Source organism: Coffea arabica, chromosome 8c (assembly GCF_036785885.1).
Source record: "Coffea arabica cultivar ET-39 chromosome 8c, Coffea Arabica ET-39 HiFi, whole genome shotgun sequence".
Lineage (NCBI taxonomy): Eukaryota > Viridiplantae > Streptophyta > Magnoliopsida > Gentianales > Rubiaceae > Coffea > Coffea arabica.
In genome coordinates this window covers 43,432,466-43,455,777 of record NC_092325.1, presented here as the reverse complement: position 1 = coordinate 43,455,777, position 23,312 = coordinate 43,432,466, and the positions used below count along the sequence as shown (strand labels likewise).

The window sequence follows — 23,312 nt, the reverse complement described above, 5'->3', positions numbered from 1 at the left end:
TATGCTGAAATTTTGGGAAGGGATGAAGAACCGGTGCATTCAATGGAAGCCAAGTTCCAGCATTTTACTAGTGGAAACAGTTAGACCAACTAATTATTCTTCTCAAATAGAAAAACTACCACTTTATCAACTAACCATCTAGCTTAAGGTCGATTACAAGCAGCAGCTCAGATATTAATAATTTAATATAATATCTTGAGCTGTTTCTCTGTCTAGCTATAAGCTCTGATACAGTAAACTTTCAATGGTGTATAACCTGAAGAAGATGGAATGAGGTTGCTGTACACTGTCCAACAACATTCAGCATATTGAGATGATTAACTTGTAGTATCATTGCCTTCAGGCATGACTTGCAAAAAAATGATTTGCAGAACCAAAACAAGGTTCCTCAAAGTTGGCCTCTGTGCTGAACAAGCTTTGATATTTTCACTGTGGATGTATGTGCCTAACGATCTTCAATTTTTTGACAATGAATGTACTTGCAATATATCCTGTATGGTTTTGCCAACTTCGATCAGAATGAAAGCTTAGATGAATAGCTGCCCATCAATGATGCAGCTAAGACCTCTGGCCTTTATTCTCAGCGAACTCCCAAACTCCTAAAGCAACTCAATTTAGAATATGTAGTTCAACAGATAACCTTTGGAAACTCAGAAGCCTAAAGCCACTAACCTATTGATGCCAGAGACTAAACCATCATCAGCTTTCTTCAAGTTGTTGCCGTACTGCTTTCCTCCATTCAAGGGTAGTTTTTCTTTCATGTCATGTTTTACCTTAAATAATAATAATAATAATTCAAAATTTATGATTGTCAGCTTTCTATGCAATAAACAGAGAACAACTCTCAAACATTCATTACGAGTCCTATTGGAATAGAAATGAAATTAAAATCATGTAACAGCCTTGCATACCTGTTGTTCTTCCCAAAAAGAATCCCATCTGTTTTCTTTTGAACCCTTATAGGAAAAAAGATTTCTCATTCAGAAAACATAAGCAGTTGAATTCACCACAGACAAACAAAATCAATTCTAAAATAAAATGTCTTACCTTTGCAGGTAGGTTGGCAGGATGTGGCTGCTTTATCTTTGATTTGGGTTCAGACGCAAGTGAGAGCTGGCATAGAAAAAAGAAATGTTGAAGTCCGTCAATGTGGAAGAATAACAGAAGTTCTGCTGCATATCTTGGTGTAGATATATTGGGACTTACCTTGTTAAAAAGTTCAATTGGTGGATTATGCTGAACCCTCTTTTCTGTATGGAAATTAAATTCCTGTAAGATAGAACGAACAAACATAAGAAGGAAATAGAATTGCCAAACTGCAAAACAAACCACAAATTAAAATATGGAATGCTCTCTACCATTGGAACTGTGATCTCTCTCTTGCTATTTCTAAAAACTCCAATGTCTCCTTTACTTGAAAGTATCTGTACTAGAAACCATCAATAACTCCTAGAAAACAATTTGATAAGTTCTACAAGAGATGTTTTACATCTGACCTTCCTATTAAGAGGGAGAGCTTTGAAATTGTGAGATAACTCGGACCTCTCTTTTGATGTATCTACAACATTACATCTGATAGAGAGAAGAGAAATACTGAGTAACGCACCAAAAATTCAACTGAAGTAAGTATGACAATAATCACAAGTCAAAAACAAACAAATTCACTGCAACTACTTGTGTAATTAAGCTTTCAGCCCAAAGATTAAAAGAACAAAACAAGCACCATGTGGTGCTGAAAATGTCGATATGGATTCTAACAAGAACACATCAAGACAGATTAGAAAATGAAGTGCCAGGGTTGCACTAATGTCAAAAGTAGTGAAAGTAACATTCACAGCCCAAAAGAAAAAGAATGCTTAAGGCCTGCCGTCCATTAAAAAGGTACCTTTATGTGGATGCAAATTCTCAGACAATCTAAAATTTAAACACAGGCCAGGACAGCTATGAAACCAAAAGTAACACTAGACAGAATTTGTGAACGTCACAAGGTGGTAGAGAAATTTTGGAAAGTAAACTACAAAAAAGCACTAAAGCTTCCCCTAAATTTACCTTCTGGATTCATCTCTACATTGTTGTGAGGTTGAATTCCTGCGCTCCACCTCCTGAAATAAGTTTTGCATTAATCAGAAAACAAGGCATTATTATTTCAGATATTAGTAAAGGGGACGTTTCTTTCACACGATAAATGTAAGCCCCGTAAACAATAAGGGTCAGCCTCGCCATTAACAATTGTAGAATGCCACAAAGCAGGAAAAAATTTACAAAGAGTAACATCACAATTTACTTTTGTTCATTTTATTTTAAGTCGAGAACAACAGGTACAGCAGACAAAGATAGAATACCATGCACTATAAGAACCTAATCTTATCACATCCAATATGTCTAATAGCTAACCTTGTTGGAATTACTGAAAGATGCAGCAGACACTGAAGCAATTGCAGTGTGCTGCATAGCTCTCTCTGAAGTCTTCAAGTGAAATTCCTACACATTTTAGTGACAGAAAACTTTCAAAAATATATTCAAGAGGTTTTCATGCGGATATCCCTTATGTTGCACACTGTGAATTTAAGACTTTTTAGTTGTGGAAAAGAAATAGTTTTTGTACAGAGCCGAATTCATTCGTAACATACAAATAAGAAAAGCAATGGTTAAAGAACCTACACGAAACTCTGGCACTCTAGGGGTGCTTCTTTTCGGAGCCAACAAAGAAGGAGCCTCAAGTATCTGCAAATAGTTTACTTTTAGCAATGTACAACCAGAGGCAGTTAGTAAAAGATTTTGATAAGACAGTTTTGAGTAACCTTTCTATTCAATGGGAGAGCTTTGAACCTATGAACAGTTGATGTCAAACTTTGAGGTTCTTCAACAGTTTTAGGTCTGAATTTCAAGTATTAGAAGCATCAGTTGATGTTTTCAGAAAAAGATATCTCTGCTTAGAGCTCAGCAATGTGTATAGCATACCTCGTTCTGTGAGCCCTGTAAGTTGTTTCAAGATCAGGTTCTCGAGGAATAGTAATCCTCAACTTGGTCTGCATGGTATTGCCAACAACAATCCCATCCTTTGGAACATTCCAAAAGCACATTACATGTACCAAAAATTCATTTAGAAAAAGATGCAATGAGAAGTCCTATATATACTGTTTTCTTAATCACTGGGCTATCAAAGCACCAAATGGCTACAAAATGTACAACTTTTATACAATTCCAGATAATCTATAAAAACAGTTTGTCACGTCTGATACACATAGACATAGTGGTTAAAACAAATGCAAGCCATTTTAAGAGTCCTCCAATCCCTCCCTAACTGCCTTCTCCAATCAAATAAAAAACCAACCAAGACTTGCAGATGCCAACCAGCTGGGCCTTATTACTTTAAGATAGCACACTCAGATAACCTTGTCATAGCCAAATTCTCTTATGTGCAGGAGTTAAGGGTCAAAATTATCAATAATACCATATTATAAGCAAGTACATAAATTGGCTGACTTCATACTTCCAGTGGAAGTGACTTACCCTTTTAGGCTCCTTGTGGACAAAGTTCACTTGATGCTTTGTGTCAATAACCTGTTCCAGAGAACCAGAATAGGCAGACACTTTAAATTAATATCCTTGTGCAAAATAAAAACTTGAAACACATAAAAAACAACAACATCAATGAGGTGAACTTATAAGGTTCTTAAGAAATGTATGATATATCATGATAACCATAAGGATTTGATCATTCAGTGATGCACTAAAAGAACATTGTATCCTGCAATTTTGAGCAGACACCTTATGGCCATAATGAATGATGATTGAATATAGTCGCATTGCCATCATTACATCAAGTAACAGCAGTGGCCCATGAGCATTAACATAGTTGACAACATCATAGTAGTATATTGTAAAAACAGAAATAAGATGATATCTTTCTTAACAAAGAAATGAATATGGTAAAGCACAAAGGAAATTGTAGAATTATATTAGTCCCTTTCCAAAAAAAAATGTCAGATCTTTGATATTAGTGATTCATGAAGATGACAAAGTCATCTAAAAGACAAAAGCATGGTGGAGACTTGACCATTGGCTGCAACAATCAATAGCAAGACTCCTCTCCAACATACCAAGATTGTTTTACTGGATGGGAAATTTGTCATCCTTACATTTTTAGCTCATTTACAGCGTTCAAAAAGCAGATGATCCATGCAACCATAGGCTCAACACGTGTATGCTGTAGACAGACTAAATGTAAACAGAAAAAAAAAATTTTGCTGCCAATAACATCTAAGGATAAGCATATCAAAACATCAAATAAAAATAACCATGGAAATGCTATGGTCTCATATCTCTGTCTTATTTCTTCTTCACTTGGCCTTTTCTTATGCTCATATACCCAACAAAAGGACTACCTGATATGCTTAACAACATTCTAAGAAAAACTAAAGAAATGTGACTAATAGTCCATCACAATTAAACAGTAAATAGCATTTGATACATACAAGAGTTGAATGTGGATTAAAGCAACCAAGAAAACCAACACAAAACAGCAAAAAAGTACCTTGCTCAAGTGACCTCCCTCAAGTTTTTGTCTCTTGGCAGCCTGAATTTCAACACCAAAAGAATTATTTGTGCTTTTCTCATTTTTATCAACCAACTGCCTCTGAAACCTAGGATTCAGGAAAGAAATTAGTCAGAAGATAAGGACTTGAAACCTTTAATAGTTTGCTCAAATGGCAGTGCACTCACACACTGGTCAAAGAGTTATATGATTGGTAAACATTCCTTCTCTAGCAAATTGAGACAACAATAGTGTATATTACTCAGTATCAGTTCAAGCATACTGAAATTGAACCCACATCTAGATGGTATAACAAAGATATCAATAGCCCAAGAAAGCCAGGTGACTTAGCAGTTCCAGAAACTCTACATTGTCTATACTAATCATTATCAAAGAGAAGAGAACATTGTGTAAAATGCATTAACTACAATACAATGATAGTTTAGGAAAACAAGGAAATAAGGAGTATAATCTCTTCATATACATACATACCTGGAAGAATACATTTGACGAGGTTCATTCTGCTTGGCCAATTGACTTGCTGTTGGTTTCATTAGGGTTGAAGTCCTTGATAGATATGGCTTTGTACTGGACTTAGTTTTAGCTTTTAAACTATCTTTCTTCATGTGATTATAGAATGTTAACCCTGCACAGAATACAGTTTTCTAAGCATAATTTTCAACCTAAGAAAGCATTAGAAGAGGACTAAGATCTAAACATTTTTGCTACTCGAAAATGTTATTCCATAGAAGGATATATTTATCAGCTATATTTAGAGTTTGAAACCCAAAAACTTCATTTATTTAGAAAATTAAGTCAAATTCAAATTACCTTTATGATCAGTATGAATTTTAGATCCTAAAAGTTAATCTGAAGCACAAATACCAAAAAGAAGGCAGCTATAAGACCTGAAGCCAATTGTTGGTGGTTCTGAAACCTTTGTTGGTTGCTATTCCGCAAACTTGCTGAAGTCCCTCTACTGTTGAACTCCTTTTGTCCACCATCTGTTAAATAAGAATCATAATAATGGAAAACCCATGCACCTTAGGATGATTATCAGCCTGAAGAGAACTTTCTTAAGAAGCTCCCTCGTGAACTGCATTTAACCCATAAGTTTTTGGGATGCCTTTCAAATAAGTAATTGTTCAACCATCAACAGCAGGAAGCATTAAGTTAAGAGCAAATATGCTTCATGAAAGTCTTCTAAATTTATTCTTAGAGACAAAACTTATTTTTAATAAGATAATAGGGTTTAAAATGGATGGTTATTAACAGTCTGAGCAATTTTTCATGCAACCATCCTCAAAACCTAGTATTGACGGTCTCACACACTAGTACCTCTTGTATTTCGCCCACTTCACAGTTCCATAAATAGCAAATCTTGGAGCATTGCATGCTCATGCAGTTAACCTTTATCAGTCAGATTTGGTGGTATTATATATACTCATTGAGTTCAACAAACAACTAATGAACTTTTCAGAGCATAGTTGGGCACATGCTCGGCCAGTCCTCATGGATGTTGCCGCTAAAAGATAAGCTACGTAAAATGAAAGAAGTAAAAATTAAGGAGATAGATTATACCTTTATCCACAGCTGAAGTCTCTTCATCCACCTCGATATCGGAATCACTCTCCAACATATTTGCTTCCTCCACGTGCTTAGGTTTTGGGGATGTATTTACATTTTCCAGCAAGCCATCATTCACATTAAACAACCTTGCCACAAAAGCTGAAAAAGAATGCAAGAGATGTAAAGTTTCAAGTTTCAATATGAAAATTCTCAACAAGCGTGAAATCAAAGTAAATTTGCAATTCAACATCTTGTACATTGCAACAGTATATTATTGTACTACAACAACAACGAAATTACGTACCCCAAATTCACGTTATTGCTTGTTTCTTACCCAAAAAAAATGTTAAATTTAAAATGATAAAGTCACCCTACCACGGACAGTATGCCAACTCTCATCACTGCCATTGCATCATTCCAATGTGTACAAATAAAATCGAATTAAATGCCAGAAATTCTTTATCAATCCGGAAAAGAGAGAGCTTAAAATAACTGAATTAACTACAATGCAAACGATGATTGCTAAATATCAGGCTCCGGATTGGAATTTCGAAACCGAAAACAGGCATCACAAAAAATAAAAAAAATAAAAAAACAAGAAATTGGCAAAGAAATGTGACAAAATAACTAATCACTCAAGTTAATGAAATAGCATAATAAACCACCAAAAAGTTTCCTAAAACCCTCCCATGGCCCCAGCGTTCCCACTAAGATTGTAAAATCTGATCTTTTTTATTCTGTTCAGATAAAGAATTACTAACTAAATCCTAACAAAAAATAAAATTTCCACCAAAAAAATGGGGATTTAAAAAAAAAAAAAAAAAGATGCAAGGACTTACGAGAAGGCGGATAAGTAGTGGCGGTTTCAAACCAGAGCTCGGCTTCATGAGCCTCAGCTAACGACTCCTCTCGGCTAAAGTCGAAGTAGCGAACGGCGTCGAACTCGTAATCAAGGTCGATTTCGACCGCCGTGAAGGTGTAGATTTCACTCTCCTCCATTTCTTCGTCCATTTTGTTTGAAATGAGTTGCTAACTCGTCTCGTCCGGCTAATGATCCCAGTCCACCGGCGCCGGTGAAAAAAGGGAAATGTATAGGTACAGATTTTTTGTGTGTATAGATAGAGAAAAGCAGCAGAGGGCAGAAAAGGCAGAGGGAGAAAGAAGGATCGAATTTTTGAATAGGACGGGCAAGGGGGAAAGGGCCGGGCAGATAACGTTAGCATTTTAGTGTTCGTTCTGACGAATTTGCCCCTGAATTACGTTGGCGATATTTTCTTAATTACTCAAAGGTTTCTCTTTGGATTCTATGATGGATAAGCATTGATCTTTTTCTATTTTTGTGAAAGGCAAGCTGTAAGTCATTAGTATGCAAAAATCGTTTAATCCAAGTCATTATGTGTGTAAACAAAAGAATATTCCTTCTATTGTTAGTAATTGATTAGCCAAATTGGCCTGTATCAAATAAAAGTTTATGATTGACCATTATTTTTAATTTTTTTTCAAATCAATTATTAGTTTCTTCTCTCTATCTCTCTTTTTTTTTATTTTTTGAATTTTGGCCTGTAGTTCGCTGATAAAGGGTTGGTTTAAATAGCATGTTTTAGTTGAGATTATTGAAGAGAATTAATTTGAAATTTGAAAACATGGGGAATTGGGGACGGAAGCGTCATTTGATGGAAAGAGGATAATATGTTTGTCTTTGAGGAGAGGGGCAAACTGGCTATCGGAGTTTGAGCTCTGTTTCGGGCGGCTCAAAAAACTGTCCGAATCGAAGGAAATTTCGGCGCCAGTCCAGCTTTACCCCTTGTCTTGTCATCCATTCGCGAGATTGCCACCCTAACGGTTGATTTCCTTGTCTGGTCAATTCAAGTAGTGGGTCCCGCCCCCATAAAATTCAAAAGATGGGAAACATCACAAAATGGAAATGTACTTTTTTTTTCAGCTGAAAAAAGTAATAAATTGGCGTCATAAATAGTGGAATATCCTGCACAATACTACTACCCGTACCTGCCCATCCTCGATTGAAAGATTGTCCTCTCTGATCCCAGACTTTGACCGAAACTTTACCCCGAAAATGAGCTCGGAATTTTCAACACCCATCGTTTATCATTTACGAGGACGCCAGCCATTTACAACTTTTTTTTGGAGTTTACAAATAAATGCACTATCTATCTCAGTTGCAAACGAATTCAACCGCTCACATGCCGATCGCGAGTAGCTTAAATCCGAATTCGAGTCGAATTCAAACTGACTAAATCGAATTTTTTGTTGAAAAATATTAAATTCGTTGACTCGCAAGTCGATTCAAATTCGATTATATATATAATTTTTTATTTTAATAGTAAAATTACATATACATTTCTAATATTTTATTATTTGTTAAAAAATTTATTATTTTATTTATTTTTAAAAAAATAATTTTTTTTGTTCTTTAAACTCGACCTCGACTTGAATTGGAATCGAACTTGAGATTTTGACCTCGTCGAGCACAAAGTCGAATTCGAGTTTCATAAAATTATATTGAGATTCGGCTCATTTGGAACCCTATCTCATAGGATGGATTTGTTTCCAATTGTACATATGCATTTTTGCCAAACGTAACTTGTGCTTTTTCCTCTAGAGTTTACGTTTCAATTTATTCATGATGATCAAGCTACACAATTTGCATCACAAGAAGACAAGAAAAAAGGAATCCATACATCAATCTTCCTAATATTTTTGTTTTTGGGGTTTGTTGGAGGGCTAAAGCCCAGCCCGTGATGGCTAAGAAATCCACTTATGACAAATTCAGATTGCAGAATTTTTTAAGCACCATCCAGAGATGTCTATGAATTTTAACTTTTTTGAAGGTACATGCATTTGTTTGTTAAATTTTGTTGTTGTTGTTTTGCGTTCGAGTGCTAAACCTATTGTTGGATATTTCCCATGTAAAATTTGAATCAAGTAGTACTAGAACCTCAACACTAGAATGCAGGATTTTATTTTAGTTGATTGATTGATGATTTTTTTTAGTATCTCTCATGCATACAAAAGGGTACGAGGAAGAAGAGGGCTTAAAATGTAAACCAAGCCCAATGGAAAAAAGGCCAGTAAACCTTACAATTGGACAACATCTGGACAAGGGGCCCATGGGAAAAATCCATGCACTGAACACTATGAGGTAAAAGGGTCTACCCCCAAATATGAACACAACGAGCCTCTTTACTGCTGCACAAGGAATATGACATTTGAATAAATAATTTTTTTCAAAAGAAAAAAAAAAGAAAAAAAGAAAGAGGAACAAAAACAGAAACAAAGGAGGGAGAGAACTATTCTATTAAATATAATTCTTCAGATTTTACAAGTAAACCTACTTGCTTCAATCCATAGCTTTGAATCTTTGCTGTACAATCACCAACAACGTTGGCTGGGTGACTGCATGTAGCACAACTTCCGGACGAGGGGCCTGGAGACAACCGTCCCAGGCAGTTCACGGCCTGGACGAGACCTCAAAAATTTGTGCGGTTCAGATCACGTTTTGTAACTCGATTTTCTCACCGTGTGAAATCCATAAAAATGTTGTTCTAATGTTACTCGCTGTTGTTCTATTGGTACACCTTGTACAGATGATGTTACATCATGTACAAATTGTGTTACACCTTCCGGAGCGGTTGTTCTGACAACCGCTCCAGCCCCGCGTCCGAACCTAAATACACTCGTACAGTGAATTATTGGATTGCAAATTAAATAATGGTTACAAAAAAATATTTCTGCTATCTTCTACGCTATTTTGTGAACTACTTATTTATACAAATAAACTTCTATGAATTTTTGAGTTTTGAAACATTTTTCTTAAATATTTAGAATAATCCGTACAGAATTTTATTTAATGGAATTGCTATCTTGACGGTTTTCAAAACTCATTAAGTGCAAAAAAAAAAAAAAAAAAAGAGTTTGAATAGTTATCAATTTTAGGACATCTATATGATTTCATGCAATTTAGCACAGAAGGGCTATCTTTCGTTGACAAATAAGACGCTTTGAAATTCTGCTTGGTTTTTTAAGAATTTTCTTAGACATTTCAGTTTGAAAAAATTTAGAATTTGATGCTCTTATTTATAAAAAAAAAAAAAGAAAAAAGAAAGCTTTAAAATTTACAGCCACGATGATTAATTAAGGCCTTATTTCAATGTTTAAATTTAATGCGTTTAAATCTTAATATGTTTAAATACATTTGATAATAAAAAAAATTAAATATCTGAATTAATTAAACAACGCTGAATTTTTTAGGTAAAACTAACTCAAAAGCTAAGTGATAAGTTAACTTGATAATGTGATATACACTCAAATTTAAAAATTTAGTAATTTAATAAATACAAATTTCAAGTTTCAGATTTTAATTTCCAGAGTTTGGTTTTGTGTCGAACACACCCCCAGGAAAGTTGAAAAATTGTGTACTACTACACCCAACTTTACTTGACTGGAGTGCCATTTTAGTCAATTCACCTGCCCTCCGAAAAGATCCCAACGACAAGATTCATTTCATCCCCTCCCCCTCGAAAGTCGAAAGTAGAAACCGAAACAAAAACCGCGCAATATCATCGAAGACTCCAACTCCCCACTCCACTCTATTAGACTTATCCTCAAAAGTTGCTAAAACCACTCATATATTTCTACTAACAAAAATTGGAGCGATACTAACAAAAATTAAATCATAGCGAGAAACCTCCTTCCTCAGCCACTCTCTCTTCTTTTTCTAACTTCTCCTTCGCTCATTTCCTTCGTAGTATCCGTCGTCCGCTACCTTCACTTCAGCCACCCCCCCATGCTGACATTTTTCACGACCCCAAGTTCATGATTCATTGTTTCCTGAGGGCCCGCGTCTGGAAAATGTTTCAGCAATGAAAAAAGACCAAGAATCCACTCCTTCCAGCACCAGCACTGGCGGCGGAGCCACGACGGCGATGAGGGTGATTGTGCCCTTACAAGGTGTAGTTCAAGGCCGAGGTGGCCTAATTCTAGGCTCTGTAATCCCTTGCGCTCTTTTTTATTTTTTCCAGCTCTATTTAAAGCGCAACAGGTCTAAAGGTGGCTCCGGCGAGAACTCTCCGCCGCCGCCTCCCGCGAGGTCACCGTCGGGAACCCATTTGCAGGAAAGTTCTCCTTTGCAAAGGGTTCAGTCTCGTTCTTTGTTATCTCCCAGAGGAGGAGGGTCAAGCGGGCCAGCACCACTGTTGGCTTCACGGGCCGACTCTATTGCCAAGCAAGCTGACGGGCCCTACTATGTTGGGTTGAAGAGAGTCTCAGAGGACCCTTATGACCGGTCAAGTAATCCCGATGGTGTTATTCAACTTGGCTTAGCTGAAAATAGAGTGGGTATTTCCCTTTAATTAATTAATTAATTTATTTGTTTATTTATTTTTTGTCATTGAAACTTAGTCTCTTTGTTACCTGGGCATTGTTAATTAATCATCTGATTAGGTTGGGAAGGAAGAAGCGAGAAAGGGTATGCAAACTCTGAGAATCTGAGATAGACTGATAGAGAATGAGAGATGTTAACTACTGGGCTTTTTACTAATTGCAATGTAGGTAGTTTGATTGGATAGTCATTGTTAAGTTATTGAAGGCTGTGTCTCTATGTTCTTAGTTTTTTAGTTAAAAGGCTGGATCAGTGTGTTTGGCCTTGTAAAGCTGTTTCTGGTTTTAACTCTATTTTTATAATTATTGTCTCTTTTCATTTAGCATTGCATGGTGAATTTGGCTATTTTGACGCTTAAATGAATAGTATAATTCTTTTATTTGTGTGTGGTTATTATGTAGTCAGAAATGTTTGAATTAGAACAAACGTTTTGGTTCCCTGGCAAAATTGAAAGTTTGGAATCGAATTGTATCCTATATGAGTTTAGGTACATTTTTGTAGGTTGCACTTAAGTGTTCGCTTTTGTTTATATGCTGATTTTAAGTTTAAGGATGGGGTGTAATTACTTTAAGATTTTTTTTTTTTGTTTGTTTATTGTAACAGTTGTCACTAGATTTGGTTCAAGAATGGCTAGCAGAGAATGCCAAGGAATCAATATTGGGACAGGACATGAGTATTAGTGGAATAGCAACTTATCAGCCATTTGATGGATTGATGGAGTTGAAAGTGGCAAGTACTTTGACATTGTGTCTCACTTCTATCTGTTGTGCAATTAATACTTGTTGAGTTGCATGAAAACCTCTGAAGTTTATTGCATTTCCTGCTTCTACTGTGCAAATTTTTCTGAAGCGATTTCTGTTCTGAAGTGCTATTGACTCTATTAAAATTGAAGGAGAAACTTCCCATGCAGCAAGTAATTCGAATGAATGCCTTCTATCTGTTTTACGGTTAATACTTGTTGAGTTGCATAAGAATTTCTGAAGTTTATTGCATTTCCTGCTTCTAATGTGTTAATTTTTCTGAAGCAATATCCATTCTGAAGTGCTATTGACTCTGTTAAAATTGAAGTAGAAACTTCCCATGCGGCAAGTAATTCGATTGAATGGCTGCTTTGATGATGTGTATTTAATTCTTTTTTTTTTTCGGAAGATGTGTATTTAGTTCATATGAGTATCTTTTGGCAAGTGCTTTAGAACGAGTAGAACCTTGGTGAAGAATCTCCACCTGTGATACAAAATTGAGTGTGAAGCTGGTTGATATCCTGATTCTATCTAAACAAAAGACAGAAAAACAAAGGAAAGACATTCGAAATGAAGCAAATATGTCCTGCATGAGTGTAAATCATTATGTCAATGCACAGAGTCGTGTCATGAAGACAATCTTTGGCAGATGTCACAGCACAAATTAGTCATGTATGTTGTACTGCTTCTTTGAACTACTGGAATTTGCAATGCGTTCCATTGGTAGTAGAGTACAGGCAAGAAAATGAAAAACTAGATTAAAAAAATTCCGAACGTATTCAAGACTCAGGGCTTGCTTTTGCCTGCCTAAAGTCTCAATCTACAATTTCCTTGATTTATTGAACAGATAATCTTGATAAGTGGATGCTTTCATTTCTGGTGATTCTGGGCTTTTCTGTTGACAGTTCTTTGGAGCAGTTAATATTAAACTCTTTCTTATCCGGTCTATAATTATTTATGGCTTTATCTTCTTAGTAATATGATGGAAATCATATTTGTTGAGTTGTTTTCTGCATTGTAGAACTTTTTCTTAGCCTAGTGTGTGTGGCTGAGAGATCTCAAGTTATCTTAGCAGCTTTTGCCGAATATGAACTGAATTTGCATTTCTTTCAATTAAAGAAAACTTGTTTGTTCAAAAATCTTGAAAATGATTACTGTTTCATTTTTTTGGTAATCAAATTTGTGGTTTTCAAACAATGAATTACAAGTTTGGTCACTACAATTTGTTGTATGTGACTTGTCACTTGTAAATAATGGCTTTGACATTACTGAGTGTCCTAACCAAAGTACTGTGTCTGCATAATTATGATATTGACAGATGTGCTTAATGAACACTAGTTGCTAACTCACTTTAGTTAAAAGATGATAGTTTTGAATATGTTTCTGCTTCTTGTAGTAGCACTTTCTCTCCCCCTGCCACTTTTGGAGTCTTAAACGTAATTATTCGGGCAATAAGTCCACAGGTTACTATTAACATGGACTCGGATAAAGTTTGACTTTTTGGCTCTAGGTGTAGCTCTTATAGCTTACTTTTGGCTCTAGGCGTAGCTCTTATAGCTTCCAGCTATTAGGATATCCAATTTGTCTCTTCAATTAGCTGACTTGCAATCATGTGTACGGTGCTTGGACTTGCTTTTTATCTTGTTGCTGTATATGCTGATTTCACTAGTCTTGTAGGCAGTAGCTGGATTCATGTCTCAAGTAATGGACAAATCAGTATCCTTCAACCCTTCACAAATTGTTTTGACAGCTGGTGCAACCCCTGCAATTGAAATTCTCAGTTTCTGCTTAGCTGATCCTGGAAATGCATTTCTTGTTCCATCACCATATTATCCTGAGTAAGATTAATTGACTGTTCACAAAATATTTATCTCTGGTCATCAGCTTCTTTTGTCCAGGCACTGATGTCACAAGTTATGGTCCAGTCTTGACAGGGATGTAAAATGGCGAACAGGTGTCGAAATTATACCCATACCTTGCCGCAGTGCTGACAATTTCTGTCTGAGTACTACTGCTCTTGATCGAACCTTTAACCAAGCAAGGAAACGGGGGCTTAAAGTTCGTGGGATCATAATTTCAAACCCTTCAAATCCTGTGGGCAATTTGTTCAATCGAGAGACACTTTATAGTCTTTTGGACTTTGCAACAGAGAAGAATATTCACCTCATTTCCAATGAAATATTGGCAGGATCCACTCATGGAAGTGAAGATTTTGTCAGTTTGGCAGAGATAATTGATTCTGAAGATTTTGATCGGACAAGAGTCCATATAGTGTATGGTCTTTCGAAGGATCTCTCTCTTCCAGGCTTTAGGGTTGGAGTGATTTATACTTTCAATGAGAATGTTTTGGCTGCTGCTAAAAAGTTGGCAAGATTTTCATCCATTTCGGCTCCAAGTCAGCGTTTGCTTATCTCAATGCTGGCAGACACAAAATTCATCCACTTGTTTATGAAGAATAATCGGGAAAGACTTGAAAGGATGTACAATGCATTTGTTACCGGACTAAAGCAGTTGGGAATTGAGTGCATGAAGAGTAATGGAGGTTTCTACTGTTGGATGGACATGAGTGGGCTAATCAGATCTTATAATGAAAAAGGAGAACTTGAGCTTTGGGATAAGCTTTTGAGTGTGGGTAAGGTTAATGTTACTCCCGGATCTTCCTGTCACTGTATTGAACCTGGTTGGTTCAGATTATGCTTCACCACCCTGAGCGAAAAAGATATTCCTGTAGTCATGGATCGTATTAGGAAAGTTTCTGAAATCTGTAAATCTCGTAGTTGAGTTGATATTGCTTTGCTCATTCAGCTAAAGAATCAAAACCCTACAATTTCTTTGGAGGATGTCCTCTTGTAGAATTCTGTGAGTTTCAGGCTAGGTCAGAACCAGACCAGATGAGGGGAACCATTGAGGGATGATTTGAAGATATCAGATTGTTTGGGAACAATTGGTGGAGGAACTTAGAATTGGAGACCCGTGCTGCATTTCATGATCTGGTTTTGTCTGCAGTTCTGGCTGGTTTAAAGATGAAGTGTCGTCCGTTGATTTCAGAGATGGAGATACTCATGAGCTAAAGATGAAGTGTCGTCCGTTGATTTCAGAGATGGAGATACTCATGAGCTGACAGGAACAGTTCTGGCAGGAACTCGGAGTCAAAACATTTCTGGCACGCCTGAACAGTATCATGTACTCATGAGCTGAGTGTCTACAAGGCCTTGATGTGTCTTAGTAGGTTTCTTCATTCTGCTATTGCAAAATTCGAAGAGTTTATTTGCCTTAAATATCTGAAATTGTAAATAGGTCATTTAATGCTGATGCAAAAAGCAAGTCACGACCTTTTTCTGGTAGTAATAATAAGTTTAGAAGAACTCTTACATTTGTCTAGGACAGAGAATTGGTTATGTCATTCTCTTTCCTCTGCAATCAATTTTGTGCAACAATTGAGTTAAAGTGATTAATTACTATCTCCTTCTCACTCAAAGTTGTGGAAATTCTGGTGTCCACGGGATGACCAAATATGATAAAAACAACCAAGCGCTTTCATATCTTCACTATAAATTGACATCTGCAAGCTTGATGCAGAAACGGAGCATTTTGCAGCAAATAGCATCTTCCTTGCCTACGTATTCTTGGAACTAAATCTACAGGGCAATGAGATAAAAACATATATCCCAGTAAAGCTGGTAACCCTCGGCTTAAGAAGATGTTAGTATTGATATTAGGAGTCTAGGAAAGCAGTTTATGTACCAGTATAGAAATGCTGAGTTAAAAGCAGATGGAAGAGAATGAGTTACTACAAACTCTTCTCTGATTGCATCGAGAGATGATAAAAAAACGAATGAATTTATTGCAGAATTACAGGGAACAATTGATGATGATGAATCACAAAATGAATACAAAAGAATCTTTTGTATCTTTATACTGAAAAAGTTAAACTCCTAATCACCCCACATGTACTCTGAATTGCCATGGTTGTCCAACAGTTCTTTCTGTTGACTTGCTATAAGCCTAAACCATTTCTGATGGACTCAAGAAACTGAACTACCTCAGCCATGCTTGGCCTCCTGGTAGGCACTTCAGAAGTACAAATTAATCCCAATCTCATAACCTGAATCAGCTCGTTTTCTGCAAAACCACGCAAACTTCTATCGAAACAGTCTGAAGCAGTACCCCTTTCTATCAAATCCCTAACATATTCACACAAAATCACCACCTCAGTTGCTGCCGGGCTTTCCACAGGTTTCTTTCCAGTAACTAATTCTAACATAATTACGCCAAAACTGTAAACATCACATTTATCACTTAGTCTGAGACTTTGAGCTAACTCAGGTGCAACATAACCAACTGCATTGTGAAAATTGGTTAGCCCAAAATTGTCCAGCAGAGGAAGTAACTTCCCCAAACCATAGTCGGACAATTTAGCTTCATAGTTGTCGTCAAGGAGAATGTTAGTGGACTTGACATTGAGATGAAGAACAGGAGGTCTGCAGTCATGATGAAGGTAGGCTAGGGCTCTGGCAGTACCCAAGGCTATCTGAAACCTCCTTGACCAGTTTAATTCAGGATTACCAGCACCGGTGCTGGTTCCAGGATAACTAAGCCCATGTAAATTATCATACAGATTTCCATTTGGAACAAATTCAGATAAAATTAACTGCATACTGGAGGACCAATAGTAACCTTGGAAAGCAACAAGATTTGGGTGTCGAAGATTTCCCAATCTTCCAATTTCTTGCTCAAACTCATCTTGGTTTCTGATTCTTCCCAAGGTCTCAAGCTTCTTCACAGCAATAGAGATCTCACCCTCAAAAGTAGTTTTGTACACTGTTCCAATGGAACCCCCACCAATTAGACACTCCTTATCCAGCAATGCTTTAGTACCAGCCTCCCAATCTTCATACTTTGAGGGCAAAGCCTTGCTGAACAGAACCAACTTTCCGATTATGACATTTGAATCTGTTGATGCCAGTGGAGTGCTTTCTACTACAACCACTGCTTCATCTTCTCGTCTCCCCCTGCGAGTCTTGATGTTCATCACTGTTATCACACAGACACCTGTGAGGATCACAGCAGCTGCAACAATAGCAACAATGGCTGAAGGGCTCAACTTTGGCTTTCCTGTTTCAGTTTTGGTGCCATTGGGTGCACATGATGTCTCCAATGGAGCACCACAGAGGCCTGGATTATTTGAAAAGGCTGAAGATCCAAATCCTTGGATGCTTTGTACCAAAGGAATAGCCCCAGAAAGGTTATTATAAGAGACATTGAAGTGAGTCAAATTTTTCAAATTTCCCAGACTAGAAGGGATTTGTCCTGATAAAATATTTTGTGACAAATCTAAAGAATGTAAGTTAGACAAATTTCCAAGTGTGGATGGTATGCTCCCATTAAGCTGGTTGCTACGTAGGTCAAGAATTACAAGGTATGACATGTTGTAGAGGTTTTGCGGTATGCTGCCCCGTAACGAGTTTCCAGAAACATCCCTGCAGCAACATTACAAAGTCCATTCAAACACAGAGTGAAAGCAATATGGATAATTTAGACAGAGAATTGGATAGAAAAATTGGACTCACAGCTCACGAAGAAATCTGCAGTTGGTTATCTCATCTGGTATCTCACCACTGATGCCCAGATTATGCAGATCCAGAGCTTGGAGCCATTCAATACTCCCAAATTCTTTTGGAATGGTCCCATCAATTGAATTATTAGCTAACCTAATTACCAAAAGTCTCTTCAAATTGGCAATCTCAACTGGTATGCTTCCAGTGAGTCTGTTGAACCCCAAATCCAAGTACTTAAGAGCACTGCATTTTGTAATGCTTAATGGAATTTTTCCATCCAAGTTATTTCCTGAAACATCAAGAAACTCGAATCTCTCACTGCAAGATTCAATCTCAGGGAGTTCCCCTTGAAATTCATTACTGGAAATGTTGAAGTTTGTGATGTTTGCAAGTGCAAGAGCTCCAAAAGGGGCCAAACCAGTAAACAAATTGCTACCGATGTCCAAAACCTCCAAGCTTCCACATGCAGAAACCTGCTCTTGAACACTTCCTGATAGCACATTGCCCCTCAAAGATAAGTACGCTAATCCTGGAATAGTACAAATTTCTGAAGGCAATCCACCACTCAGACTGTTATAAGAAAAATCTAACCCCTCCAGACTTAAGCAGTTCCCAATTGATACTGGTATTGCTCCTGAAAGATTATTATGCGAAAAAGAAACGAACCTGGTTCTGTAACAATTCTTGAACAGAGCCGAAGGAATATCTCCACTGTACCCATTTTTCGACAGATCAAGAAATCTTATATTGGATAAATCCCCAAGAAATTCTGGGATAGAGCCGGATAAAGCATTAGAGCTAAGATTAATCTTCCAAAGTGTATCAATTTGACCATATTCAGAAGGTATGTTGCCAGTAAATTTATTCCCAAAGAAAGTAAGAATTCTCAAAGATTTTAATCCTGCTAATGCTGGAGACAGATTACCACCAAGACTAGTATTCCACAGCACAATCTTCACCACATTTCCAGCAGGATTACAAAACACACCTTTGTAATCTTGACAAGGGCTTCCACTTGGATCCCAAGAGCTCAAACTATTAAACGGGTCACTAGAAATGCTACTCTTGAATTCAAGCAAGATTTCTTTTTCAGTCACTGAGGCAACAGTCACAAGCTCTAGCAAACATAAGGAGCTAAAAAGAGCAAGGCAATGAAAACATGTACCTAATCTTTTCATGCTCCCAGCATAACCCCAGCATTATAATTGCTGGATCCAATTCTAAAACAGCTTGATCTCTGCTTCTGTGCTGCATACACACTGATGCCCATCAATGCAAGTGGTCCTCAAGTATAAGAAAAAGAACGAGATCACAATCTTGACTGAAAAGAAGCATCTTTGTTAGTTTTTAATGCTTAACCTTGCAGCAGAAAATCAAGAACCCAAGTACATTTTGGCCTGAAACAGTCCAACCCTTTTCTTTCTTTCTTTCTCTTTTTTTTTTTTTTTGGAATCTTCTCTCACAATGAAGTGGGAGGTTAGGGTAGTTTGTGAGTTGCGAGCCCTAAATTCTATGGTTGTCTAGAATTTCAAGAAAATTGAGGCGTCCAAGAACTGGGGATAAACAGAGAGAATCAGAGAATAAAGGTGGGGAAAAATAGTTGTTTTTGTTGCTGGGCTGGCTGGCTCGCTGGCTCGCTGGCAATGGCATGCTAGAGAAACGCCAGCAATGAAATGGAAATTGGCTGGAAAGAAAAGAGCAGGTACAGTTCAGTTTGCAAAATTTAATATTAACTGCTCAAATCTTGTATCAAGAAAAAACTAAAAAAAGGTCACTATAAATCAAAGAGTTGCCACCACGTGGACTTTTTGCCCCGTTCTTCTTCCACTCTCACACCTCACTCTCCATGAGTCTCTCTCTTTCACACACAACACAGAGAGAAAGTTATGGTCTTCTTGTGGGATGTGTTGGTGGTTATGACCAGTAATTACTAATGAGGATGCTGGGGTAAAGAAACAAAAGAAGGAACCGTTCTGTCTGATTACGAGTCTTCATGCTATTGACCATAACTATGACCTATCAGGCTTGATGTAGGGTCTGTTTCAACACAGCAAAGAAGCATTTATTCTGATCAACCACCGGGGCACCAACACCATCGGTCCTTCGCCACCGCCCCTGCCTGAGTCCTACAATGTATAGTGTGTACACAAATTTGAAGTTGATAGGGGCTGCAGTCTTAAATGAGCATTTTTCCTCGGTCATTTTTGTTTCTTCAAGTTTTGGTTTTGGCCACTCTAATTTAAGTATCCAGCAATTTGACATTTTCTTGCTAATTCAAGCATACACCATTTTCGCTTAGAATATTATTATTATTGCTTGTTCCATAAACGTAAACAAAAAGGGTCCACCTAATTTTGTTTCCTACATTAGACAAAAACAGCATTGATAAGTATAGGCTAACAAAAGCTGATTTAGTACTAAACTAGCTATGCAGTCTAAGCATGTGATTTGTTGGCTGCTGAGTACCAATATTGATGACATCCATGATTAGTTCTCATTTCCTTGTCATGTTTAAGTACTTTTATTTATTTATCATTCAAGCTTTGAACCCCATCTGGATTCTACGAATTGCATAAATATAATCTGTTTTCAACCCGTTATAGTCCTTTCTGTTTCAATCCCTTTGTTCATTTGCGCGTTTGACTACTTGGGACAAAGAAGAATCAAAAAGTAATCAAGACCATGCAATTTTAATTCGCAACGGCTAAAGGTTAAGCGTCAAGGTGAGTGATATACTAAGGTTGTGTTTGAATTGCATTTTTCATGATTTTTCATGGAAAAATTATTGTAACGATTTGATGTATGTGAGGGAAAAAGGTAATAGAGAAATGTGATCATGGAAAATGACGTAATTTTTTGTAAAAAAAAAAAAAAAAATCCAAACAAGGCCTAAAATGCCACAGGCATCATTTTTCTGACTACTGTCCAAATTGAATTTTGTTCCAACTCTCCTCATGGCTCATGCAAGGTAAGGTAGGTCGAGATTAGTTTGTCATATAGTACAAAGCATGAAATACTTGCACTGCCATTTATCAAACATTTGAGAATTCTTATGAAATGGATAGATAGCATATGCATTAAATCCGGTAGAAGACTTTTGTGCACAAACAATTGGATCATGGTGGCGAGCTAAAAATCTTTTGGGAACATCTAGCCTGTTTTTTCTACTTTTCTCTTTTTTCAACTCTCAAATTTTCAACATTTAAAACGTGTAGCAAAAAGATTTTCTTGGCTTTTCTGGGTTTGACAATTTATGTCTTCTGTATGAACTTACCATGCAGTAGATGCACGATCTGATATTTCTTTGTGTTAATTATGTGCATTTATTCCTGTTTCTTGATTTTAGTATACAGAAAATGGAATTTAAGCAAGCATAATTGCCTAGATTTCCTTGCAGCCACACGAGTCTATGTACGTAAACATTTCCTAGGAAAATAATCCTTGGACCTTGTTGTGGGTGGGGGTTTCTTAGATCAAAATAGATTAGCAACAATCACATACAGATTAGTCTCTTTTTTTTTTTTCTTATTTTGGGGATCCTTCTGGATATATGAATAGGGTTTTATATATACCTGGGATATTCTAAGTGAATCAAAAGCTTTTAAGAGACCAGCCAAACGGTAGATAGCAATTGATGTAAGAAATGAACCCCACCAGACGGTAACCACAGAAGCATACTCGTTGGCTGTCGCAGCCTTGGGAATTCTCCCCTTATCAAGTTCCTTTCTGATGATTTTCTTTGACATTTTTAAGGGGGTTTTTTTTTTTTTGCTTACATAGTTAGATGACAGATCAGTGCACGCCAAGATGTTTTATGCGGTCCTAACTCTTTTCCCTTTCCTTTTTGCCTTATAATATACTTTAGAGCTTACAAGGAGAAGAGCAAGTGGAATTTGTGTTAGGACAGAGGATTATGTTAAACAAATTTTTTAGAATATATTGTAGCACTTTTTGTGACGGAAAACAAAAAAAAAATGATTGAAAAGATTAAAAAAAAAATTGAAATAACAATGCAACTTCTTCTTCTTCTTCTTCTTTTTTTCAACGTATACTGAGCTAACAAAACAAATATTTTTCAACCAAATATGATCCCTTATTCATAAGGTTATTATCCTCAACTCTCTTTTTATGGTGCTTAATTCGTGACGTTTCTTCCATTGTTTGCAAAGATGAATGCTTGGTTTCATAAAAATGGTTTCAAGTTTGGCAGGAGAAAACAATAACGTAATGTATTTTACCACAGCAGTAAAAATGTATCGTGGCTCCGGAAAGAAGCTAGAGAATCAATCGAGTGCTGCAATAGGACCTCTTCAAACAAACGCACGAGCATAACAGTAGTACTACACCATCAAAGAACAATCATTCACCTGCAGGGTACAGTTGGATTCCCTCATTAATTTACAAAAATGCTGTTGACCATGTATTACTCCTTTGTGCATAAAAGTTTCTGGCCAGTTAATAAGGTCCCGTTCTTGTTTGTATTATTATGTTTGTGGGTTTTGTCTCATATGCACATTTTCATTCCGCCTTCAGCTCGAGGACAAGGTTGCTCCTACTCCATTCCTCAACTTGTGAAGATGCTTCTTCAAGTTCCTTTTTTTCACATGTAAAAAGAAGTTTTGAAACTTTTGCTGAGACCAAGATTAATTAAAGCGGTTTATGAACATGAAAATACTTGTCTGGAGAATTTATTCCTAAAGCCAAGAACAGATTAGATCTGCATGTGGGCCTTCTGGAATTAATCTGATTTGGCTGCTGACAAGCATGTATAACTTTCATTTGGTCCAATGATGAACGGGAAAGAAACCACCAGATGCCAATACCGATAAATGCGATAGACAGATAATGGGAATTTTGGTAAAGGCAATATGGATGGATGTTGCTAATTAAAAGATCAGTTCCTACTCACTTTAATTCACTGTGAAATTGAAAACATGAATGTGACAACTGCAGAAGCTTCTCTTTTTTGGTTGGTTAAATAAAAATTTGCCGTTGGTTGCATGGGATGGGAACCACCAGTCATCTTTATACTTTATGATTTATCCCTGTGACTTACTGGGAATAAACAATCAACTTTAAAGATCGGATGAAACAGTGTTGAAACCTGGTTCCATCTTTCATAGACCATACTGCTTTTATTAACGTCATAGAAATGTAAATGCTTTTTGATCTACAAAAAACGGTCTCTTCTTGCAGCAAAACAAACCTCAGCATCCTACACCTAGTCTTGGCTGTATGCTACAACTTTGAATTAACTGATCAAGGGCTCCAAATAAGTACCCATTCAGGTTTTTGTTTTCTTTTCTTTTTTTTTTTTAAAAAAAAAAAAATTAGCAGGGAGGAGTGGAATTTGGCAAGCAGGGAGTGAGAGGGGGAGACTTAAACCCAATACCATTTAGTTGCTAATATCAATGTTCAATACTTAACTTGCATCCATCTGTAATGCAACTGTGAAACTACACAATTAGAAGAAAGGTTCAAAGCTTCCACCTTCTCAGTAAACATGATTG

At 36.8% G+C, this 23,312-nt stretch overlaps 3 protein-coding genes across 5 annotated transcripts; 1 reads left to right on the top strand and 2 right to left on the bottom strand.

The window, feature by feature from the left end:
- On the bottom strand, positions 1–7,264 carry LOC113705640 (protein TPX2-like). Of its 2 annotated transcripts, none has more exons than XM_072064094.1 (18): positions 6,946–7,264; positions 6,119–6,265; positions 5,446–5,541; positions 5,030–5,183; positions 4,538–4,646; positions 3,514–3,564; positions 2,962–3,059; positions 2,802–2,877; positions 2,662–2,724; positions 2,395–2,481; positions 2,050–2,102; positions 1,497–1,572; positions 1,359–1,424; positions 1,207–1,269; positions 1,048–1,113; positions 912–956; positions 673–773; positions 1–599 (listed from the first exon to the last, which is right to left on the bottom strand). In XM_072064094.1, the coding sequence occupies exons 1-18, from the start codon at positions 7,115–7,117 to the stop codon at positions 581–583; spliced, it is 1,542 nt and encodes a 513-aa protein (XP_071920195.1). In that variant the 5' UTR covers positions 7,118–7,264; the 3' UTR covers positions 1–580. The 2 variants fall into 2 exon arrangements, with proteins under 2 accessions (XP_071920195.1, XP_071920194.1); XM_072064093.1 differs by having other exon boundaries at positions 1–491.
- A 3,407-nt stretch (positions 7,265–10,671) lies between these two features.
- On the top strand, positions 10,672–15,722 carry LOC113705451 (1-aminocyclopropane-1-carboxylate synthase 6-like). 2 transcript variants are annotated; one of them, XM_072063435.1, is made up of 4 exons: positions 10,672–11,457; positions 12,108–12,237; positions 13,926–14,082; positions 14,170–15,722. In XM_072063435.1, the coding sequence occupies exons 1-4, from the start codon at positions 10,987–10,989 to the stop codon at positions 15,023–15,025; spliced, it is 1,614 nt and encodes a 537-aa protein (XP_071919536.1). In that variant the 5' UTR covers positions 10,672–10,986; the 3' UTR covers positions 15,026–15,722. The 2 variants fall into 2 exon arrangements, with proteins under 2 accessions (XP_071919536.1, XP_071919537.1); XM_072063436.1 differs by having other exon boundaries at positions 11,338–11,461.
- Positions 15,723–16,065: 343 nt separating this feature from the next.
- Positions 16,066–19,965, bottom strand: LOC113705559 (probable LRR receptor-like serine/threonine-protein kinase At1g12460). Its single transcript, XM_027227453.2, has 2 exons — positions 17,815–19,965; positions 16,066–17,724 (listed from the first exon to the last, which is right to left on the bottom strand). The coding sequence occupies exons 1-2, from the start codon at positions 18,978–18,980 to the stop codon at positions 16,242–16,244; spliced, it is 2,649 nt and encodes an 882-aa protein (XP_027083254.2). The 5' UTR covers positions 18,981–19,965; the 3' UTR covers positions 16,066–16,241.
- Between the last annotated feature and the right edge of the window lie 3,347 nt (positions 19,966–23,312).